Below are 24496 nucleotides of genomic sequence, written 5' to 3' on the forward strand. Positions count from 1 at the left end.
TTGGCTTGTGAGCGTCACAGAGACCTTCCCAAGCTGATCTGCAGGTGCTTCGATAGTTGACTGTCAACAAACCCTCCTATTGTCTCCCACCTGCCATCACCTCCTGCGTCTCCTCTTCCCCAGAGCATCCCAAGATGTGTGCTTGTGGATCTGGGGAGATGCTACACTACCAGTGTTCCCAGGGTTTTTCCCAGCAAACATGGATGTGCATTTCACTCGAATTCAGTCTGCAGAGCACACTTTCTTAGGGAATGCTTGCCTTGCAAATTGCTACGCCCGAACACCATGTTACAGAGCAAATCCCTGCAGGAAATGTGCGCTACCGCCCTGTGATGACAAAGCACCTTGGCTCATGTTATCCAACTGGGCCTCTGGATCACAGAGTTATGGGGTTTCTTACAGCTCCTTTCAATCTCCCATTTTCCCCGGCAGGAGCTCTGGCACAGCAGCTGTTTGGAGCGCACCAAGACTTGCTGTCCTGGGGCATTCCCCTCACAGTGAGAGCCAGCGCTGCAGCACGTCCATCTCAGTATCCCCACAATAATCTTAAACCTACTCCCGGCATAGAGCTGACCTGACCTTCCGGCAAATCCACCTTTACATGGTAACAGCATCCTTTAGACAAACTTCCAACTCCTCCCCTAGCCCCTCCCAAAAAACCAAAAACGGAATCTTCAACCTAGCCGGGCTCAATATCCAGCCCCCTTCCTTACTGGTAGGTCCCGGCTGCAATGGCAGTCTTCACATCCACCAACAGGTACCTGGGCTCTGGTCATCCCAGCAATCCCACTTCCTCCTACCATGGGCCCTGGCCAGTCAAAGTCCTCAAACAGCTCCTGGCCCTCACCCAGGCTTCAGGCCCCCACCCCCCACCCCCAGCAGGAGCAATCTGTCTGCTCTCCTCCCAGCCAACCTCTGCAATCAGCTCTCCTTCTTTCCTCCCCAGCCAGTTACCCCTACTGCTGGGCCTTCCTCCTCACAAGTCCCACATCCAGAGCAAGTGGCAACAGGGTGAGGCTCAGTGAACTGGGCTGACTGCCCCCCAGATTCCTGGTCCTTAAAGGGGCAGGCCACTCTGTCACAGGGAGTTCAACCATCAGGGATGGAAAGTATATTCTCTGCCCAGGTGCTCAAATAGCATGCAGGCGAGCGCAGTGTGAAAACCCAAACAGAATCAAATAGAATGGATTCCCCACTCCACCCTGAGCACCTGCCTTGGGAATAGTTGGGCATGGATGTGTGATAGTGATATCAGCTTAAAGGCAGGTATCAGAGCCAAAGCCCTGTTGGAATCCCATTCTCAAATGTCTATTAATTATTATTAGCTGTCCCACGGTAGCACTTAGGGTATGTCCATACTAGATTGCAAACCCAGGTCTGTAGGACCTGGGCTTGTGGTCCCATGTATTTCCAAGCCAGCACTTGAGCATCCACATGGCATTGTAAATCTGGATTTACAATTGCTGGACTCGGGTCTCACACATGTACTAACATATCCCTACTGCACCACACAGACTTTCTGACTGCAGTCTGCCACTGGAGCTGCACCCACACTGCAAAATGATAGGGCTTGGGAGTGGTAGGTTAGATAGGCTGCCATTGCTTTTGCTGCTGTGTCGTCTGGACCTACTCAGAGCAGGTTTACATGACATGATGGTAACAACACCGGCTCTTTGTCTGCACTAGCGCCCCCATGTTGCAGCAGCTCAGGGAACTTCTAAGAGAAAACTTAGCGCAAACGCAGTCACAGAGTTGAGACGTCTTGTGGGGGGTGCGTTACTTTTAATTACAGCCTCCCTCCCAGCCCAGCATCCGAAAGAGGTTTGAAAGGATGGGGGAGTGGAGCATGTGAAGAAGGGGTTTCCCTCCCGCTCTCCTTTCATGGCCTCATTTTCATCAACGGGCTACAACCTTTCAGGCAGCGCAGCCAATCGAACAAAGACAACCCTGTGGTCTCTGAGGGGGGTTTCTTTGTTGGGGATAACTCCAGGCTGCTTCTGTGGGTCAGGGCTCAATGCAAACACCGGACGCTTCCTCAGTCCTGAAGCAGTGCCTCCCTCAGCCAAGACCATGGGCCTGCGCTCATGTGCTGACTGGAGCTCCTTCTCTTCCAGCACAGAGGCCCCATGGCCGAGCCTGGCTGGCTGCGATGCTCAGGCTAGGGTACCATCGGAGTGGCACATGCTAACAGGAATGCCAGGAAGAGCCAATGAGAGCCTTCCCAGTTGGATTTTTCTGCTTGGCTCTTGGCCTTTTACTTGGCCACATTTAAGGAGGACAGATGGCCAATACGTGTCTGAATCTCCTTCTGCTTATCCCATCTGCTCTGTGCTGCAACGGAGAGTGAGAGAGAGGAGAGGGGGAAAGGGAGGTGGGCAGCAGGCTGCAGTTGGGGATTCCGGCAGAATTGCTTTCCTCGGTGGGGGTGTTTGCCGTTCCCTTTGCGACCCATCACCTCCAGCCACAGCATTCCAAGGACTCCGCAAGCTGGAGCGTTTCCCAGGCAGGCGACACTGATGGGCAGCCTCCTGCAGCCGCCGAGGATGGGTGGGTGAAGCATTGATGAAGAAGAAGGACCAGCCCTCAGAGGATAAACCTCAGTTCACATTTACTAATTAAGTTCCCAACGCAGCCCTGTTTGTGCAGAGAAGCAGGTCGGTGTTGTCCCCTCCTTAAAATATATATTGACTATACCAATACTTTCCAACCTGTGTAAGGGGAGAGAAGGTAATAAGTGTAGATAAAGGCCTCTCTAGCACTATCAGGAGAGCATCTTTGGTCGGAGGCCAGGGGCCATAAACAACGCCATCATTTAAGGCCTCTGGCATACTGGGAAGTGTCAAGTGTTGGCTCAGCTGAGCCTTTTCAGAGGAGGCCAGATCCATGCAGAGACACAGAGGAGGGGAGCTGGATGCACACTGGCAACAAGAGAATGCAAGAATTGTGCTACCATCTAAAGAAACCTCCCCACTGCACACACACACTCACAGTGGTACAGTGCATGCGGGAGGATCTGCCACAGGACTCTCACATGCACACAGGCCGTGGAGTGAGAGGTCTCCACTTGGGGCGGGGGAGGTAAAGAAACGTCTCCATAGAGTTCAGTGGACCTTGGGAACCTCCGTCAGCTGAGAAAGAACAAGGGTGCCTGCCCTCTCCTCTTACCAAGGCCATGGGGGAGGTGACGGTACCTAGACTGCCGCGGGTGTTTTTGACCATGCACCCTGGCAGCTCCAGTCACGCGGCAAGCCCTGCCTGCAGGTTCTGGGCTGTGCTCTTTGCTGCGAGGGTGACACGGCTAGAGATTGATGCTGAAATTACTCACATTTAAAATTAAATAAAGGTCCCAGAGGTCTCCTAAAATTCTAACTAGAAGTTCATTTGTCTCCTTACATACAAACAGAGCTTTGAATCCATCTCCCGCAGGAGACGAGATTAATCTCCCCTTGCTCCCCTTCCCCCGCAACCCTCTAAGTGTTTCTGCAGCTGGCTGAGCTGCTCTGGGAGAGGTTTTTTTTGTTTTTTTTTTGGTTGGTTGATGGGGGAAAGTGCAATGCAAACGAAAATAATATATTGAAAGAGGAAGATCCCAGCCAGTCAGGTTTGCCTCCTCAAACCAGCATCCCTTGGCTGGCTATCGGTGCAGAAGGTGGATTCCTGCAGGTAACCAGCATTCTGTGCATGTACCAAATCTTCTAGGTCTCAATACTGTGATGTTCATAGTGTGAGGGGGGGAAGCACAAGCTCCATTCTCTTCCCGCTGCCTCTCTGGGTTAGCGGGCTGGCTCATTTTCCAATGGCCTCTTCCAGGGGACTTGGAGGTTTACAGAGTACGCAAACCTGATGTCTCTCTCTTTCTCAGCCTGTGCCTCTGGGTGATTATCAGGAGCGGGGCTGCTAGTCAATCACACAGCTGCAGAGAGCTGAGAAGTCAAAGAAGCAGAAAGGTGAGAATGATAATATTACAGGCTTTGCTGCACTCAGAGCTGGAGGAATTCCCCTGCCTGGTCGTTGCAGCAGATGGACGTTCCCCCATCTCAAAGTTGGAGAGCAGTGCCAGGGAAACTCCAGGTGCAATGAGAATCACCTTGCCCGACCCAAGAGGTGGATGCGAGGTCAATGCAGGGTAGGAATACATTGGTAGAATAGCAGGGGCTAAGCTCAGCAGACCAAATGACCATGGCAGACATCTAAACCGCACCCTCCCAAAGGCAGGGTGGAGTGATTCCTTTCCTTGGCATTGGAGCCTGTCTGAGAAAACGCTGTTGTTACATGTCTCTTCCTGTGGGGCTGTTCAACGGCTGCTGTGTTAACTTGATTGCATTCTGTGCCAAGGGTCATGGGGAGAGGGAGCTTTTCCATAAGACAGAACAAAGATGAACGATGGACAGAATCCTTCATGTTTCAGTGCAATAGCTGAACTGAGCAATAAACGATGGAGGAGAGGGAGAAACCTCAGGTTACTCAGTGAACTGACAGTAAAGAGTATGTTGCACCTCCCTCTGAAACTCTGACTGACCGTTGTCAGAGACAGGATCCTGGCATGGATGGACCATTGTTCAAACCCACTATTACAGTGCCTGTGGTGTTACAGTGCAGGAGCAGACTGAAGCAGTACAACAGCAGCCTAGCCTACACCCTGACATGGTCCCCAGAGACCTCTAGTGAGAAGATGCCCCCTCAAGGCATGCCTTAGTCATAGCCTCTGCCTATTCGTATCAGGCTCGACTTAGGCAGGAAGCAGAGGACTGGAGCTCACTTGAAACCAAGCTGGGTAGTAGTTATAAACTGAAGAGGCAACAAAGTCACCCGCTCCACTCAAGACAGTTGAGTTGCATCAATTTGATTGGTAGAGCTGGAGTTCTCAGTGGAGAACGGGCAGTCCTTTCACTGCAGAAGCCTTCATTAATAGCCCACATGTCGCAGCACAGATAGCCAGAGAAGGTCATGAATAGGTGTTTGAATTTTGAAATGAATTTCCTTGGGCCGGGCTCACCCCACCTGTCACTGTGTCCCACGGACACTGGAGCAGTTGAGTAGCTGGGAAAACGTTTGCAGGAAGAGAATTTTGAAGATCCATGTGTGCAAGTATTTGCAGAAAGCAAAGTTTGAATCCTCAGACCCAAGCCCTGGCACATGAAGTGCTTGTGCATCCAATCTGCAAACAGAAATACTGTCCTGCATGTGACTTTTTGGACCAGTTGCAGCCTGACAACACACAGGAAAATTCAAATATTCACTATCAAAGAATCGACCCATAGATTATTTACAGAATAAATGTGAAGAACTCATTATCTGCTTGCAGATACACCACTGGAGAGCATTAGCTCCATCAATTGAGTATTACCCACAGGAGACAGCAAATGAGAGTTTTTGGAGGAATAACTGTGGCTCCTGTGCTTGGAGGAAAACACTAGGCTAGTTAGTGTGTGATTCATGTTGCATGGCTGTTGCAGTGAAGTCTCTCTCTCTGGTCTAAGTATTCACACCAGGCCGGACATCTTGGGGTTTGAGTGGTAGTCCTAGATGCAACATTTGTTGTTTGTGCTAAAGGTCAATCAATATCTCCATCTCCACAACTGCCTGAGACCAGCCCCAGTCCTCAAGCTTGATGCTGGAGGAGGATGCTTTGCTAGCCAATGTTTTATTACCTTTCCCTTCTGCTCTCTTACAGAGTTGTTGTTCCTTCCAGCAAACCATCACCTAGAGCCAGAGTGTCATTTTAAAGCTTATCCCACATCAGGGGCAGCACATAGCTACCCTGCCCTGGGAGCAGGCCAGGAACTGCAGTGGGACTTTGAGAATCACCTGGCTTCTCCTGGTCTCCCCATACTCTGAGGTGGGGGAAGTGCCAGCTCTATGCTTGATACAGATCACTTCCCCGTCAGTACTGGTGTGCAGTGAGGGAGGGAAGAGTAAAGGCTCATCCCACTGCAGGCCCCATCTGCCCGTTTTTGCAGGATGAGGAGTAATGCTACATTAAAAGCTTCTGTCCCTTTCACGCACTGACCCATAATATCGGACAGCACATGCAGGGGGAAGCTAGTGACCTCTTACATCCTTGCTTTGATGCCTAAAGCAGCTCACAACTGTGCTCTCAACAGGAAAGACACTTTCAAAGAACCAAACAGGGTGAAGACCCAATGCAGGGGAGGTTCAGGCAGGAGAATGGTGCATGTCTGTATGTGCACATAACTCAGCTCTGGCTGGGGAGGGCACTGCTCCTAGAGACTCCAATGGAGAGGAAGAATGGCCTGGTAGCTGGGCCTGGTAGCTAGAACTCAGGAGAACCTGCGTTCAGTTCCTGGCTCTGCCACTAACTCTCTGTGTGACCTCAGGCAAGTCACTAAATCTGCTGTGCACCTCCGCGGTGTAGGGTAAAACCCATTAATAGCTGTAAGCTGCTCAGATACTACGGTGAACTCCTCTAGTGAGATAGGGACTTGGTAGCCAGAGCTCAGTCTTGTCCTTTATCTCCTAGTAAAACGCCTGACCCTAGCTCACCACTTCGGTGCATGGGGAGGACAGGGAGAACACTGTGCTCCCAGAGGAGCAGGAATTCTCTGTGTGAGGAGCAGCAGGGCTGGAACCTAGGTCTGCTGGACACAGCAAGATCCATGTCACCACTCCACAGTTCTGGCCCAGCACCAATTGACAGGCTGTGAGCCTGGAGAAGCCAAGTACCACCGAATGTGCTCCCCACAGAGGGCCTGTCTGGCAGTGTTCATGGGGGTCCTGACTGCTCCAGGCTTGCTACTTAAGCCTGGGGTGGGGGAGACACCACAAAGTGGTCTGTGCGACCAGGTGGATCCCCATCTGGGTCTATGAAAGACCCTGCTCCTTCGCCTTGCTTTGATTCTTGGCTTCTGATCTCGGCATTGGTTCTTGGTTTCTGACTCCAGCCCTACCCACTAGGCCTGACCGACCCATGCCCTGGCCGTGACAATTTGGTAGGACTAATTTCAATAGGTAGCGAATTGAGCCCATGGGCATCGTGAAAGTTTCCACTGCATATTCTCGTACCGGCAATCCTAACCCTGTAGGATGCCAACTTCTTTATAACAGAGGGCCTGCATCATTTCAACCCCAATTCTTTCTGGCAACGGGGACGCTGTGCTCTCCCCAGTAGAAATCACGTCTGGGGCACCCAGGCTGCCATGCAGTGTACATCTTGGCTCTCTCCCCACACTGGGACAGAGAGACCTGACTCAGTTTCCCACAGTAGCGACAGTGAGTTCTTACTGGGGGCTCATGGCTGGCAGCTGTGAATTACGACTGATTGGCTCTGAATCCGTAGGGAGCTGTCTCAACCAGCAGAGCTAACAGGGAGGAATAACCTGCTGAAAGCGACTGAAGCACAAGGAGGGGAGGAGCAGAGAAAGAGAGGAGCAGAGGAAAGGACTGGGGAGAAAGGGGCGGGCAGACCAGAGGATAAAAAGGTTTAAAAATAAATGTAAAAGGAGGAGGGAGAGAAAGGGGAAGAGAATGGAACAGAAGAAAATAGGAAGTGATATGAAATAACTGAGAGAGAGAGAGAGGGATAGACAGCAAAAGACAGTGAGCAAGCTGTGGTGGGGGTGGAAATGGAAGACAAAAGGAGTTAATTACCTGTGTCCTACCACAGACAAAACCAGGGCCCCTAGCAGGACCGTGGGTGGGTAAGTGGGGCCTGTAACAAAAGGAAGCATCAAAGACGCCAGCCGGACAAAGGAGGCCTCGGCCTGGGCTGCAGTGCAATGGTACCACATGGCCACCGTCTGGCACATAACATGTACTCAGCGGACCACCATCCGCCAACACCGCACGCATCTACCTTTTCCCTGACCTTCTGTGCCGTCTTCTCCTGCACCCCTCTGCCTCTGAGACGTCTCCTCCTGAAGTTCTCAGAGCAGCTTTCCCCCTCTCTTTGGCACGGGATGCACAGGCGCAAGAGAATGTGCAGCTCAGATCCAAGCTCCGCCATTGGCAGGAACAGCTGCTGATGCAGAAAGTATTGGGGGAAGGGAGGGAAGGCTCCTTCTCCCTCGAATTTGCACGCACATGCATGGAACCCCACCCGCAGAGGCAGGCTCCCTTGGGGGGCATGCTTCTCTGTGTGCAAATGTAGCAGGTGCAGGGAGGAGAACGCACGCATTAATCAAAGTCTCCGTAAAAGGGTGGTTGGTTTTTCAGGGCCCCAGCAGAAAATACAATTCGGGGCTCGGTTCCAGCTGCGGCCGGAGGGACAGTCTCTCTTCCACGGGACAGAGGGAGGGAGTGATGCTGCTGCTGGAGAAACGCAGCCAGTGTCCAACTCACCAAGCCAAACCGGAGGCCCTTCCAGGGCAGGGCACATGGGAACTTTGCTTCTGCTCGGAGCCTGGGAAGAGTGAGATCTGAACTCTGGGCACCCGGAGGGAGGAGGCGGTTGGGAGGGGACTGCCACATCATGGTATCGAAGGAGGGAGGGGTGATGGGGCGCGTTCCAGGAGGAGAGTGAGATGAGGAGACTGGAAGGCCGCACTGCCTCCTAGCACAGGCCAGCGTATGGGAAAGGGAGGGGTGGAGAAGCTGTCCTACTTCCTAGCGGATGAGCAGTAGCAGCAGGAGCTCTTTAGACTGGCTTGGTCTCGCTCTCTCTCTTTTTTCCCTGCCATTAACCCCTTGCCGGCTGGTGAACCCATTCCCCTTCCCCAAAACAAACTGACATTTTGCAGATCATCCCGAGGTAACAACCCTGTCCCTACTCTCCATCCCAGTAACATCCCAACCTACTGAACCGCATCACTGTGGCTCAGTGCCTGCTCCAGGCTATTCGCCCCCGACACACACACACTGCCTGCTGATTCCCGAATCCCTCTTGGCTCCACCTTGGCCTTCGGCAGCCTTCAATCTCTGTCCCTGCCCCACACCCTGACTGTGGAGCAGGCAGCCCCCTCTGCTGCTAGGCATAAGGGAGGGCGCTCCAGAAACCGAGCAGCCATTGTCTGGTTGGGTTATTCTGGGAGCTGTCTGCCTGCGTGAAGCTGTGAATAGCTCCCTCCTGGCTTCTTCTCGGGCAGCAAGGCAGTGTGTGTATCGGCCTCCGTGCATCAATCCCAGCTCTCAAAGGAAATCCCGCCCTGTTTGTTCCTGGTCTGGCTTGGGGAAGAGGGGTTGTTGGTGTCCAGGCACAAGTTCTCACGTGGAAGAAGAGGGCATGCTGATGGGATGGTGCTGGTGGTGGATGCACAGAGGCTGCTTAACACCAAGAGCCAGCGATGTCCATCTTCTATGCTCCCTCACTGCAAATGGGGGAGGGGAAGAAACAGCTGGTGCCGGTGCAGCCCAGGCTAGTAGCATGGCTGCATCAGGGCCATGAAGTCAGCCAGTATGAGGTCTCAGGTCCAGGTGGGGCAGCTAGGGCTACACCTGCTTTCTGACACTGCAATCCTCCTGCACTTCACCCCCCACAAGCGGGAGAAGCTCCCGAGCCTCGTTGAAGGACGGGCAGCTTTAAAAGCCATGATCAGGGGCCAGCTGGGCCAAGCCAGGGCACAAAGAGGAATGGAGAACCTTTGCCAAGGACGTGCAGACTCCTCCTATGGATGGAAAGAAGCGGAGGCTGGAGAAAGATGGAGGGATTGTGAGAGGCAGCGGTAGTTGCAAAGAGGAACAGACTGATGGAGGCGGGGGGGGCAGATAAAGATGGATGGAAGAGAAACAAGGGAGACTGAGGAAAGAGTGAGAAATGGCTACATGGAGAGAGGCAGGCAGATTGGGGTGGAGAAGGAGAAGGAAGGAGAGCGAGGGGCAGAGAGAAGGACGGACAGGGCCAGGAGGAGGGAAGGAGGCAGAGAGAGAGAGAGGTGCTCTGCCCTCTGAGGGTGTGGGAGAGCACGGGGGAACCACACTAGGTGGTCACACCTCTGCTCAGGGCTGGGATTGTTTCCAGACCTGCAGCTCCCCTCGTCCCACCCACAGCTGCCGCGCGCTGGCTCACTCTGAGCCCCTTAATCAAGTGCAGGCTCGGTGCTAATAAGTGACTTTAAACAGGTCTGTCATTTTTGGATTAGGGGCCGGGGGTGGGGGTGGGGGAGCAGGGACCGGGGAAATCAGCAAATAAATCTACATCTGATTAACATTTACGTTCCTGTAGGATTTGCAGAGAGCAAGAGACAGGAGAGAACCCAGTGCCAGAGGGGAGGCTGAGCCTAGCATCGCTTGCACCTGTTAGAGTAACAGTGACCTCCAGTGGCTGGTTGAGTGAATCCCAGGGGCCTGTTCCCAGGCCCTGTTCCCTATGCACAGGATGGGCTGAGATGAGGGCTGTGATTTGCAAAGTCCTAGGGCACTCAGAATCTCCGCCAGACTCCCCAGGCACATCCAAGGGGTGCCACCCCAGCTCCTGATCCTACATACAAGGCAGCCATTTTCCTGGTTTGTTGAATCTGAGGGGCGTCCATGGGAAAGATCCAGAGCTGTGTTTTCAGCCGTGGATGATCATTAGGAATGAACACACACACACACACTTTCTCTCTCTCTCACTCACTGCCGGTACTATTCTGCTTTGCATCTAAGGGGAGAATGGTTTGGATACTGAAAGGAGAGCAGGAGAGAGAGACAGGGATTCGTGAGAAAAGGGGTGATGGAGGGCGAGGGGAGGGAGGGATGCTCCCAGGCTGCTTGAGACACATGGACACAATGCCATGTTTTGGCCTTTCTGTGGTGGTGAGGATAATTTGGTTAGGCTCTCTGATACTGTGACAACTAGTGTAGGATCAATGGATACGACAGAGAGGTATTATTTGTTTTGTGGTAGTGGCTAGAAGCCCCAGTCACAGACCAAAGCCCCATTGTGCTAGGGGCTGTACAAACACAGAACAAAAATACAAAGAATTTCCCCAAAGAGCTTCCAAACTGGATAGAGAGATTGACGGGAAGAAGAGATAAGGTGAGGAAAGGAGGGAGAGACAGGAGTTACCAGAGCAGGTTTCATCCCACCTCACTCACCTCCTTCGTGTCATTGTCTGGTATCAGCGTGTACAGGGGCACCACTCGGTTAATTTCCAGCAGCACCGGGGCTGGGCTGAGCTGCTCCTTGCCTGGGCGCCGACACAAGTGGCAGGTGGAGGGGCAGCGGCCCTTTTCTTCGCAGTGGATCTCCACGCCTGAGATCAGCTGGTCGTCCGAGAGCATCTGCGCTGTCAGCAGGCCCGAGAGATAGGTGATGAATGGCATGGACTTAAGCTCCTTCTTTGTACCGAGTTCAGTCGTTTCTGTTTAGGGAATGGGGAGAAGGGAGGGTGGGGGAAAAGACCAGCGCAAAATAAATATTAGCCCAGTAAAACATTTTCTGTCGCCAAACCAAACGCCACAGCAATCAGGACAAATGCAGCGTTTCACAGTGCAGGTCATGTGGGACCAGGCTGGGACGGAGGCACAAGAGAAGGGAAGGTAGATAAAGAGAAACGTGAGATTTTCATATTGCTGTTTGGTGTGGCTGGTTGAAAAATGGGACATATTTTCAGTGAAATGTTTCTAAAGAAATGAACATCTTTGTGTTTTAATTTGCAGATTTGTTTTTTGATTTTTCAATAAAATGAAAACCAACAATTTTTGGTTTTAGAAAAAAAAAATAGTTTCCAGTTGCCCTTTCCCTTTTGTCTCCCTTATTTTCTTCCCTCCCTGCCCCTTTTTTCCAGTGAAACAAAAGAGAAAATACCCATCAGAAAAGAATTTTTTCATAGAATCGTAGGACTGGAAGGGACCTCGAGAGGTGATCTAGTCCAATCCCCTGCTCTCATGGCAGGACTAAGTATTATCTAAACCATCCCTGACAGGTGTTTATCTAACCTGATCTTAAATATCTCAACTGATGGAGATTCCACAACCTCACTGTGCAATTTATTCCAGTGCTTAACCACCCTGACACTTAGGAAGTTTTTCCTAATGTACAACCTAAACCTCCCTGGCTGCAATTTAAACCCATTGCTCCTCGTCCTATCCTCAGAGGTTAAGAAAAACAATTTTTCTACTTCCTCCTTGTAACAACCTTTTATGTACTTGAAAACTGTTATCACGTCCCCTCTCAGTCTTCTCATCTCCAGACTAAATAAACCCAATTTTTTCAATCTTCCCTTACAAGTCATGTTTTCTAGATGTTTAGTAATTTTTGTTGCTCTTCTCTGGACTTTCTCCAGTTTGTCCAGGCCTTTCCTGAAATGTGGTACCCAGAACTGGACACAGTACTCCAGGAAATGCATCCCAGAATGATGTTTGCTTTTTTTACAGCATTACACTGTTGACTCATATTTAGCTTGTAATCTACTATGACCCCAGATCCCTTTCCGCAGTGCTCCTTCCCAGGCAGTCATTTCCCATTTTGTATGCGTGCAACTGATTGTTCCTTCCTAAGTAGAGTACTTTGTATTGACGCTTATTGCATTTCATCCTATTGACTTCAGACCATTTCTCCTGTTTGTCCAGATCATTTTGAATTTTAATCCTCCAAAGAACTTGCAACCTCTGCCAGCTTGGTATCATGCACAGACTTTATAAGTGTACTCTCTAGGCCATTATCTAAATAATTTTCATTTAGGAAAACACAAAATAAACACACACACACACACACGATTTTTCATTGGAAAGTAAAAAAGGTCAACAAAATCAAAGCTGGCCGGCTCTTCTGCTTAGGAATGGTGCTGTCCAATACCCACCAATACTAATGAAAGCTCACCCAGACACAGCACCTTAATTCCAGACCAGGTTTGCTGGAAGGCTCATGATCCTTTCAAACAACTTTGCACCCACTTTGCAGGGAGACGGTGGCTGTTGTGGGATTTCAGGTCTCGGACATGCAAAACCATGTGAAACACTTTCAATGGGGTTTTGCTGTGGGTGTCTGGGTGCATCACACCATGGGAGGTGCGAGCTCTGTGAAGATCAAAGACAGGAAGCTTCAGGCAGCTGAATTCAGGAAGGAATGATGCCCCCACAACCTTCCATTCTTCCCAAATGCACAGAAACGCACCACTTGGGGATGGCAAGCATCATGATTTACTCTTAATCATCAAGTACTGAGCAAGATTCTAAGTTACATGAACCAGCTGATAGCCCCACTGTCTGGTGTGAGACAAGTCCTGTGATCATTATAATTGAGAATTAATTATTATTATTTTTATTTAAATTAGGGTGGTACCTAGATACCAATCACCTTAGGGCTCTCTGATACTGGGTGCTATACAAATAGATAGTATGTGACAGTCCCTGTCCCAAAAAATGTTCCACCTCTAAAGTGGCCATGTCAAAGTTGGTGGAACTCTGGTTCAAATCCTGTCCCCATCCCCTTACTGCTCTCTAGCTATCTGTTGTGGAGGATATAGTAAGGAGTAGGGTTCTGAAACTGAATAGAAAGGGGGTGGGAAATACGTTGAATGTTAGAAATATGCTTCTCTGTAGTGAGGGTGACTGGGACCTGGAATGACCTTCTTGCTGCTCATGGAGCCGGCTGCAGCATGGAGCTTTACATTTGCCACCTCTGAAGTTCTCTCCTCCAGAACCAAGCTGACACATCTCAATACCCCCTCACCTCACCATACAGCATTGCCCTGTTGTCATGTGAGGTCACAGTGCTGGGTCAGTCTCAAATATAGATCAATGAAACAGCTTGCCGGGTAGGGAACAAACCAAGCCTAAAGTGAAACAGCAGGTTACCCAACACAAGGCAAAGGATCTTTTGAAGGTAAGCTGGAGGAAAAGGTTTCCTCTAAGAAGAAAATCCTGCTCCTGTCATGAGGATCATAATGCTCTCCACCCCAAGCAGGGGGACTGACGTTCAAACCTCATTGCAAAGTGTTTTGAGATATGATGATGAAAGGAGCCATGGAGGCACAACGTATTATTAATGAATATTACAACATTAGCACATGGCTTCTTTTTTTTTTTTTTTTCTGAAACAGATTCAAGTGTTTGCAACCACTGTGCAACTTCCTGGCCGTCCTAATTCCAAGGAGATAAATCCTGAGGTCCTGCTCCAGCCAAACTCTTGCCAAGATCAATGAGAGCTTTGCATGAATAAGATCTGAGTGAAAAATTGAGAACAGGCTTCAGGCTTTTGCTCTCCCAGTGAGCGGCCTTTTCTCTGTCAGCAAAAGTGGTCTCTCACCTAAAAAGTCTGAAACACAATTTAAGATCACAGCTTTAGGGCTGCAAGAGGCTCCCAGGTGGGATGATCCAGGGGAGAGAGCCTGGAGCTGCAGAGTCTGTCTGCTTTCGGGAAGCTGATACAGCTGAAATACAGCTCTGTTCTGTAGCCAAATAACGAGCACGTGTAACAGCAGATATATAGTGAGCACAGCAACCCCCGGGAAAGGCACCGTGAGGGAAGGCTACTGCCCTTGGCAGCAGCCCCGTGGCACTGAGGACGAGGACAAGAAAGAGGGTTGCCTAAGTGTCCTCAGTTTACAGTGACACACAGCTGATCTGGCAAGGCACTTGCCAATTAGAAATACAAATAACCGCAACTTTCATTCATTATCCTCTAAGCTCTTCGAGCCAGAGATGGAGCCTCACGTCCTTTGACTGACTGCCAGAGAACGCTGCTGTACGTGGGATCAAGGACATCACAAGAAGAGCGAACATATTCCCGCTAACCAACCTTTCGGCAGGAATAAAGTGGGGTCATTACTGAGCTAAACAAAACAAGGCTGTGAAAGACACAGCTCTATATCTGGGGAGACAGCAGTATCTACAGACATATAGAATGAAAGCAGGAAGCCATTCCCGGAGGGATTCTGCTCTTTAAAGGTGGCTCCAGGCTACTTCCAACGTTGTCAGAGAAAGCCATGGAGCTTAGTGGAGTGGCTGAGGGAGCTGTGAGCGGATGCACCCTTCTGCAGGCTCCTCTTGCTCCTGGACATGGTTAAAGGGTTTTTTGTTTGTTTGTTTACTCTATCTACTGAGTGGATTTATTAAAAAAAAAAACACACACAAAAAACCCCTCTCTCATCTGTGAAACTTCCATTCCAGATTTCAGACTGCGTCGGGGAGACATAGCATGTGAGGAGGCTAGGAGGTGCACAGAAGTGGAAGGGAAGGGGAACCAGTTGACACAGGGGATTTACAGTGGGATATGGAGTCTTCCCTCCTGGCATCTCTGGTTTAATGGGTATTGGCCAAAAGCCTCAACGTCTAAAGGCTGTGGATGGCCTGAGTTAAGGCCTGGCAAGAGACACAGTCAGTGGATGTTGTAGGTGCTCATTCGGGAGATCAGTTCCACGGTGGTCTCAGGGCACTATCTAGTAGTAGATCAATGTCCAAATCTCTCAAACACACAAATTCCTGCCACCATCCTGAGTGCTTCTTGGCCTCCTGCTGGCCAGTCTCAGCAGAGGCCAAGTGTGGGTTGCCAATGCTTCCGCTTTCACCGGGAGTCTCCTGGAAGCAGGCTCCATCTCCCAGTGGCTACTTCAGCCAAACCGAGAGATTCTGGGTGCTAACAGTCCAGAGCAGCAGTGGAGCTAAGGCAGGCTCCCTTACCTGACGTGGCACCACACTGCTCCCGGAAGAGGTCAGCACCAACCCTGCAGCCCTTGGGGGGCCGGGGTGTCTCCGCACACTGTCCCCACCCCAAGCGCTGATTATGCAGCTCCCAATTACCAGGAACTGCGACCAGATGTGGGGGCGATGCCTGCGGACAGTGATGCACTGAGACCCCCTGCCCTCCCATGCCTAAAAGCCGCTGCCAGAGGAATGTGCTAGCCACTTTCGGGAGCCACCCATGGTAAGCACCGCCCCCTCACCGTCTCCTGCACCCAACCCCCTTGCCCCGGCCCAGAGTCTGCACCCAAACTCCCTCCCTGATCCTGACCCCTCACCCCCTCCTGCACAGCAACTGCATTCTACAACACACCCCTCAGGAAATATGCTTGAAAATAGCCTAGCATTGAAAGGCAACTTGGTTCAGTGGATAGAGCACCGGACTGGGGATCAGAAATCTTGTGTTCGTTTCCTGATTCTGCCAGTGACTTGGGTAAGCCATTTCCCCTCTCTGTGCCTCTGTTTCCTTTCCTACCTATTGTCTATTTAAATTGTAAGCTCTTTGGGTCAGGGACTGCCTCTTGATAGGTGTTTGTACAGGGCCTAGCACAATGGTGGCTGGGCTCTCAGATGCTACCATAACACAGAAAATAATGACTGGACTGAACAAATATTAACCTCTCTTTGCAAGAAAATCAGCCCATAGAACACAACCCATGCAATGAATCCATTATGCTGACCTTCACTGCCCCAGCCAATGGAAAGTGCCAGTGGTGGACAGAGGGAGCTTGGAAGCAGGAGGAGAGGGTGGGAGAGAGACTTAAGTGGTGTGGTACAAAGGAGACTCTGGGGATGAGAGGTATGTAGACAGGTTCTTTTCAGCATGGGACCCTTCTGAGATTATCTCTTCCCCTCTCAGAGGAGAGAATGTGAAGACGTAGAAGAAAGCGCTGCCCGTGTTTTGTATGCAGACCAAGGCAATCCCTGAAGAAGCCAAAGAGCAAATGGACCATGAACTCTCCTTTTGCCCTCGAATGGGATTACAGCACATCGTCGGGGCAGCATAGAGAGGGGTTGCATCAGTTTTCACAATAGACAAAGGAGCTCCGGACTTTGACTTGCACCTTGAGAGGTTGACCTTGGCTCCTTTTGGAAAACGGGTTATACCTATCTCATAGAATTGGAAGGGACCCCGAAAGGTCATCAAGTCCAGCCCCCTGCCTTCACTAGCAGGACCAAGTACTGATTTTGCCCCAGATCCCTAAGTGGCCCCTTCAAGGATTGGGCTCACAACCCTGGGTTTAGCAGGCCAATGCTCAAACCACTGAGCTATCCCTCCACTTCTTGTTTAACAGCCAAATATTTCAAACGGAAGTGCAGTCCATTTCCCCTCACCTGTGACCAATGGAAACTACCCTCTTCCTCCCCAAATTTTCTGAATGATTTGGCACCATGGGCTTTGGTCAGAACGACTTCTCTTTGAGCAGATAGCAAGGCGTTCCTGCTGGAGGTACTAGGATCTCACCTATCAATATAAAAAAGCAAAATCAAGGTGCTATGTCAACTGCTCCTTGAAAGGACAAGGGGACTCTGATACTTGTGCAGACCAGGGAGGTCCCTCACTGGTCAGCAAGCTTTGCTTATGCAGCAAGCTCCCCGTGGGCTCTCAGTAACGGGAGATTCTTCAGGGACTCAGGCGAGTCCTGCTAGAATTGTTAACAAAGCATTCTCTGGGGCAAGGTGGGAACTGGGCTATTTATGCCCTTTCTTTATTACGACTCAATCCCTAAACATTTTGGAGGGTGGGATCATTTCACAGACTGGGCTTCCTTTGGTCTCAGGGGTGGTTGTTTCTTAGGTCAATGGTGTAATGTGATTCAATCAATACTTGGTGTTCCCTTGCTTTGCAGAGACATGGGGCACAACTGCAAGCAACAGGGCTTGGAAGACTAGACAGCCTGGCAGATTAAGAAAGGGCTACAGAACAGTTTGGTGCTAAATTTCCAGGTCCCGTCCAGCCCAAGGCAGCAGTGCCCCAAAGACAACAGCTGTGGATGGCAGTTTTGGGGAGCCTTTGTGAAATAAGCTTGTGGGATCTCAGGTAAGTTCCTAGAAGCCACATCATAAAAAAGTCATCCGACCAATTTCCCCCTTTCTTAGCAGTCAAACAAGAATACTGAACCAGCCACGGAGATTAAACGACATAGACCTCTCTAGAGTTGGTCACTCCATACCGTCCCTCTAAAACAGTTGGGCCTCACAGCTGAACCTTGTCATTAATTTTGTCCAAAGAGGAACTAAGAAGAGGGAAGTGAGCTTCTTGGGCCTCTCTAGCTGATGAGTTTCAGTTGCCTGAGAAGGTCAGGGTGCAATGCCTAAGGGCTGCGGGGTTTCTGGGCGGACCGATCACCTTCTTGCCTTATTTAGAGTGGAAATGTATTTAAAACTGGGTCCCTGCATAAGCCACTAAACTCTGAAAACCTAGAAATATGTTATGAAGACCTACCATTAGAACTTGATATTAATTTAGGAGATATTACAATGGAAAAAAGTTGCTCTGTTTGCCTGGAAAAAAGGCATATGCAAAATCCTCCAGGTACTCCTCAAGAAACAAGCTGTTCCTTCGACTTAGAGAGGAACAAGCAGTTTTAGACCATTAAGCTCATGTCAACATACTGTTGTTCTCAGACATATTATAGAACAAAGTATGGAGTAGCAAGCAGCCACTGTGATAAGTTTTATAGATTTCCAAAAGTCTTTTGACACCAGACACAGAGACAGATTTTGGAACATTAGGGCATGCTACAGAATACCAGAAAAATATAATTAAAACAATCAATGATCTATGTGTTTTTTGCTGAGGACATTGTCCTACTTAGTTCAACACATCACTTCATGGAAGGAAAGACCTAGCTTTTGGCAGATACAGCAAAACAAGTTGGTTTGTTCCTTAACAAGGAGAAGACAAAATATATGGCTATCAATGTTCCAAAAGCAACCATTAGACTAGAAAAAGAAACACTAGAAGAAATAAGTCATTTTACAGATCTAGGGAGGGAGATGTCCAATCATGGTGACACCATGTTAGATGTTAAGCAACGAACATAAAGAGTAGCAAACAACTTCCATAAACTTGAAAAGATTTGGAAAAGTAGCATAATTGGCACTGACACAGAAATATGAATTTTTCATACTGGCATCATGTCTGTCCTCCTTTATGGAGCAGAGTCATGGAAATCTACAACAGGAATTTATAAGAAGATGAACTCGTTTCAAGTAAATGTCTGCAGGAGATCTTCGGAGTTCATTGAAAAGAGAGGCTTGCAACATCAGAAATTCTAAGTAGAGCAAAGTAATCTAAAATATCAACTATGTTAGGGAGACAACGATGGACATATTTAGACACTCTCAAAGGATACCACCAAGACAACTTTCATAGCAAGTGATACTGTGGACAAGAGGAAAAAAAAGAGAGGACGGCCTAGAGAAACATTATGCAGAAAAACAGAGAGAGAAGCCAAATCCATCCACATGATATTCAGAAGCCTTAACAGACCAGCACAAGACTGAAATAAATGGTGGACACTGGTGCATGCCCTGTGCCCCTGAGGGTGGAGGAGGCTAAAGAGAGAAAGAAGACCAAGGTCTTGGCTTCCAATATTTTCTTCCCTTGAAGCCCTTCTGTACAAGGGAAATGACCCCTTGCTGACACTGCTTGCCAACAGGCCCACCATGTTCCTCCTCCCACTGGTGCTGAAATCTGTTGGTGTTGAGGGGATGAACCATTTTCAATCCTGATGCAGAAATCTCAAGACTCCTTAACCCACCCAACCTCTATTGGTCTTTCTGCAACAGGGCTAGAAAACAGATTTGTTCCATGTACATGAAGCACAGGTGACATGAGAAGTTTGCCTCTGGGAGTTACTCTTATGGGTCAATGGGGCTACTCACTCTTTTTCTGTGTGAGTAAAGGGCTCACAGCCTGGCCCTATCTCTGCAGGGTGAACTTGACTCTGATTTGGAGAAGACTGACTTAGTACTGGCGGCTCAGTCTGGTTTTTGTCACCAGTCTCGGTGTGATATTCCTAAATGCCATTAGGGCAAGGGCCCAGGTAACCGGGTACTTCTTGAATTGAAACACTTATGATCCAACCCTGTAGCTGGTGAAATAAATGAGTTTTCTCAATGGCTTAGGCAGGATCAAAACCAGATTCTGCAATGTAACACTGAAATGCTTCCACTGAAGCCAATAATAACACTCCCATTGTCTTCAGTGAAAGTTGGGCAGATCCGGGGTAAGTTAGCGTTACGGTGCAGGTCTACAGAGGCACTTCTAAAGGTACAGTATATCATCTCCCAAGGTACTGACACATACACAATGTTACTCCCTCAAAGCGTCCTGAGGCTAGTGGGACGATGTCTTTGAGGGTGGTCACGTCTGAGATGATCCAAAGCCTCATTAAAGAACCTTTAAGGGCCATGTGGGGCACATGCAGGACATGACAATGGTGGCTGAGTACAGTGTATCCAATGTGATGGAGGAGCGAACCCTCACCTGCCTTTTCGTCAGTATGGGCTTTTGCGAGTGCTGCGGTGACTCAGTGAAACCAAGCAACATCTGTTTACAAGCCCCGCACGATAGATGCATCATGGCAACTTGTGAGAGTTATTAGGGTATTTCTCTAAAGGAAGCAAGGCACAGCACCCAGGAGTCTGAAGAGGTAACCCACTGGCCATTCTGGGACAGAACTTTTTTCATACATAGTCTTAAAGCCATTTATGCAGCCCCTCACTGAAAGGCAAAGGAGAACAGCATTCTGGAGTCACGGGCTGTCATCTGATGTGCTAGTTAAAATTGCAGGAGGATTTCTGTTCTATGGACAGAGCTCCATAGTGCTGGAATGCCAGAGGCAGATTAACATTGCTACTACTAAAATAATAATAATAGCTAGTTCCTAAACAGTGCTCTTCATCTGGAGATCTCCGAGCGGACAATGACCTTGGTAACGGCCCTGAGATTTCACATCATGCCTTTTGTTTTAAAGCTTCCAAAATCCTTCTAAAACCAGGAATCACGCCACTCACCACAAAAATGCAGCAACCACGGGTGGAACATGGTAGAGTTTAGAACAGAAAGGGAAGAAAAATATGGTATCAAACTGAAACTGCAGGAGGCATTTAAGGAGGCAGACGTGAAGTTATCCAGGCTGGAATCTCCCCCGGTAATTGGGGGAATACATCTAACCCTTGCAAAAAGCCACTCAGTCTTTGAGGATTCAGGACCTCAGTTTTACATCTCCTCTGAAAGTTCAGGCAAGTCTATCTCCCACTGATTGCAGGACAGCTGGCAGCACAGCGGAGGGGCATGTCTACACTACAGGCACAGTGGTGGCACAGTTACAGCGCTGCAGCTGGAGTGCTGGAGTGTAGACGCTTCCTGCGTCAGCCGTGTAGATAATCCACCTCCCAGAGCAGTCATAGCTAGAGCAACAGAAAAATTCTACACTGGGGCTTCAGTCAGCTTAACTACGGTTTAATGGGAATTTTTCATACCCCTGAGCGACATAGCTAGGCCGATCTAAATTTTAAATGTAGTCCAGGGTTTAGACACTCTGCTACTGTGAGACAGGGGAGTGGGCATGTATGGATGATGTGTATTCACTGCACCAGCTGTAGTTTCTTGGGGTTGCCAGTTTATTACTTAGTGCAATAATATCCCATTTGTTTGCGAGTTCCTCCAAAGGCAGTTAGAAAGAAAATCAATCATAGTATTTGCCTGGGAGTTTCTCCTGTACCAAGACATTGTTAGAGCAGTAAACAACAGAGCTATGCAGTCTGACAGCTTTAACTCTGCCTGCTATTAGTTATGGGCAAACATTACTCAGGTCTGCCATGAAAGCCTGATTGCAATATCCACAAAGACCTCAGCAGGGTACCTTCAGTGCTATGTATCCACCTGTACAGTAACTGCCCAATACCAAGCTCACTGTTGGATCTCAGTAAATAATAACAAGAACTCACAATATTTATACTGGCTGGAATGCATTCCCAGGCTGCACAGTACTGAACGGAGCATGCATACACACAGCCAGTGTGAGCCGGGCACGGCAGAATCCCCCAAGGGATGGGGCCGTTGGGCTATATGGCAACTAAACTGGTCCATGGCAGTATCTGTCCCAGCTTTGTGTGTGAGCGTGTGTGTGTATGTGTGTGCGAGTGTGTGTGTAAGAGTGTGAGAGTGTGTGTAAGAGCGTGACCATGTATTTTGGAAATGTGTGTGCAGTAGCCTAAGCACATGAGGCCAGGAGTGTGTGTGTGAGAGAGAATGGGGTGTGTACGCTCATGTGCGGGACAGTGTGTGTGCAAAACCAGCCTCATCTCAAGTGTATCAGCTGGGGCACATGGTTAAAGAATTTGCTTTCTGCGAGTGACTGCTACCCTCTAGTGGTATTCCAGAGCAATGGCTCTTGGGGGGAAAAACACCCACAGCTAGATTGTGTGCGGTGTTGTAACCATGCTGTTCCCAGGATATTAAAGAGACAAGGTGAGGTACTAACTTTTGTCGGACCAACTTCTGTTGGTGACAGAGACAGGTTATCAGTCTTACAGAGAGCTCTTCTTCAGGTCTGGCAAAGGTACACAGAGCATCACAGCTAAATACAAGGTGGAACAGATTGTTTAGCATAAGTAATTGACACGTTTAAAGGGACCGTTCAAGATGAAATTGCCCATTAACATCTGTCCAGTCATTGCGGGCAGGGGGGAGCAGGGTTACAGATTGTTGTAATGACCCATAAATCCAGGGTCTCTATTCAGTCCATGATTTTTAGTGTCTAGCAAAGTGATGAATTTAAGCTCCCACGCTTGTCTTTTGAAGGTGTTGTGCAGGTTTCCTTTGAAGATCATGTAGGGGTGGAAATTTCCAGTGGTACTGCAGCTGTCCTAGGGCTAGAGGGTGCCACTGCAGCACTGCATTCACAGTAAAAAACCAAGGAAATCCAGAACCTCTTCCCCAAGAGTGAACTAGGGTGGAGCCTCTGATCACAGAGTGTGGGACTTTCTGGAGAAAACTCCCCATACTAAATGCTGATGGTACAGCTGAGAAGACGCTGTTTTCCCAGACCAAACTGGTGGGGAGAAACGTTGCAAAGGTGTATTACTGGCTCCCTGCCCCCCAATACATACAGCCCTTTGCAATGAACCTAGACTCTCTGTCTGCTGATCATGAGGAAGAGACTAATGGGTTGGAGCCTTTTCTGCCCGTCTCAGAGATTCCTATGCAGACAAGGGACCATGTGCAGACACAGAGGCTGTTCCAGCTCTGGCAGGTGCTTGTGACCTTCGTGCTCAGGAGAAGAGGGCTGCAGCTGACTGTAGCCAGAAGGAAAGTGGGATACAAGGTAGGCTGGGATAACAAGGCGGGCATGAAGCTGCCCAGCGTCATGAGCCCTAGAAGGTACCTGTGGGGAGCTGCATTTAGTTGCTCCACAAGGCTTTCCTTTTATCAGAGTTGTGGTGCTCAGTTGGAAGGTCACTGCTGCGGTGGAAGAATTATGTGCCCAACAACATCACAGGGGGGGGGCTGGAAATCTGCATGGTGAACCCCTCCCGGCCAGCATTAAGCACAGTGCGCTGAGGGCCTGATTGCGACAGCTCAGCTCCTACTAGTATTGGACAGTATCTCTCAAATTATTCCTTGCCAAGGAAATTCCCGCCTAGCCCCGTTTTCTGCTACAAACCCAGGCCCGGATGCTCCAAGGTGCTGAGCCCCCTCGATTCTGACTGATCTCAATGGGACTTGACAATGCTTTGCAGAGAACACTCGACACCACCTATGATTGGGGCTGTGGCTTCTTGCTCAGGCATGTAACTGCTGTGAGTGTTGAGCTAACTCTGCCAGGCCAGGTGGAAAAGACCCTCTATTGCTCGCCTTAACTTGGGTTCCAGCCCTGGAGCATGGGATGGCTCAGGGGCAGTTTGATTTGAGGAGCTGACAGGCAGGAGCTGGGTCCCAAGCTGGAAAAGCTATGGGAGATCATGGAGGAACTTGGGATGCAGGCTGCTCTCCCCACGGTTCTTTCTGGCAGAAATGCCTCCTGAAATGGTCCCTCCACCAGAGAGGAGTATCTGGGCTATCCTGGGGGTTATACAGTCTCTTGGCATGGTCTAGGCTTAAGGCAGATCTTGAATTTGCTTCAGATTCTTCACATTCCCCTTTCCTGAGCCGGGCATGGGAAAGAGGCAGTGGTGGAATCTCTCTACCCCCTCTAGTCCTCCACAGCCTTCTCTGAACACTTCCTAGCAAAGGAAACTACCAAAGAAACCCCGCTTCCCTGGAGTCTCCCTCTAGCACGCCCATTGCTGGGAGCGTGGTAGGACTGCGTGGGCGAGCTCCCACAGAAAATCCACACTTCTCAAGGGGGCAGGCTGCAGGCTGCCACAATGGCTCGTGGGAAATGTTGTGCTTGCTCCTCTGACCACTGACCTGGCTGTGTGATTAAACAGGCTTGACACTAAGCATTTGCTGGAACTGGGGCCAGGGAGACCCCGATACTGAGATGGGTTTGGCAGAATTATGACTCGAGGTTTTCAGAGTTTAGTGGCTTATGCAGGGACCCTGTTTCAATGTTCCTTGGGCTAGTGCTGAAGGTACCACAAGGAAAACATCTGGGAGGCAGAGTCATTCCACAGCCCTCTGGTTGTCCAGGCCTGTTCTGAGTTAACATCAGGCTCAGACACGAGGACTAAATTTAGCAAGAAAATCTCACAAAACCATAACAACAGCCCAACAGCATATCCAGGCTGGGAAAAAAACTAGGGGAGGCTTTTAAATCACACTAATAAACCCTATAAAAGGGGAAAATGCAGGCATCATTGCTGAGCTGACTTTTACAAGGTGTTAGCTCTGTGGAGACCTGGGAGGCACGCACTGTGACCTTACAGTCTGTGCATGCTATTGCGCCGAGCTGATTAAGGGAAGGATTGCAGACCTCCCCTG

The 24496-nt window shown here is 49.6% G+C and overlaps 1 protein-coding gene across 1 annotated transcript in view; it reads right to left on the bottom strand.

The window, feature by feature from the left end:
- Window positions 1–24496, bottom strand: part of ASTN2 (astrotactin 2) — a 660907-nt gene that overhangs the window by 174925 nt on the left and 461486 nt on the right. Inside the window, exon 17 of the mRNA XM_032797631.1 lies at window positions 10972–11237. Coding sequence (XP_032653522.1) covers window positions 10972–11237 — 266 coding nt within the window. The remainder of the gene's footprint in view (window positions 1–10971; window positions 11238–24496) is intronic.

The sequence above is a fragment of the Chelonoidis abingdonii genome, chromosome 24, assembly GCF_003597395.2.
Source record: "Chelonoidis abingdonii isolate Lonesome George chromosome 24, CheloAbing_2.0, whole genome shotgun sequence".
NCBI lineage: Eukaryota > Metazoa > Chordata > Testudines > Testudinidae > Chelonoidis > Chelonoidis abingdonii.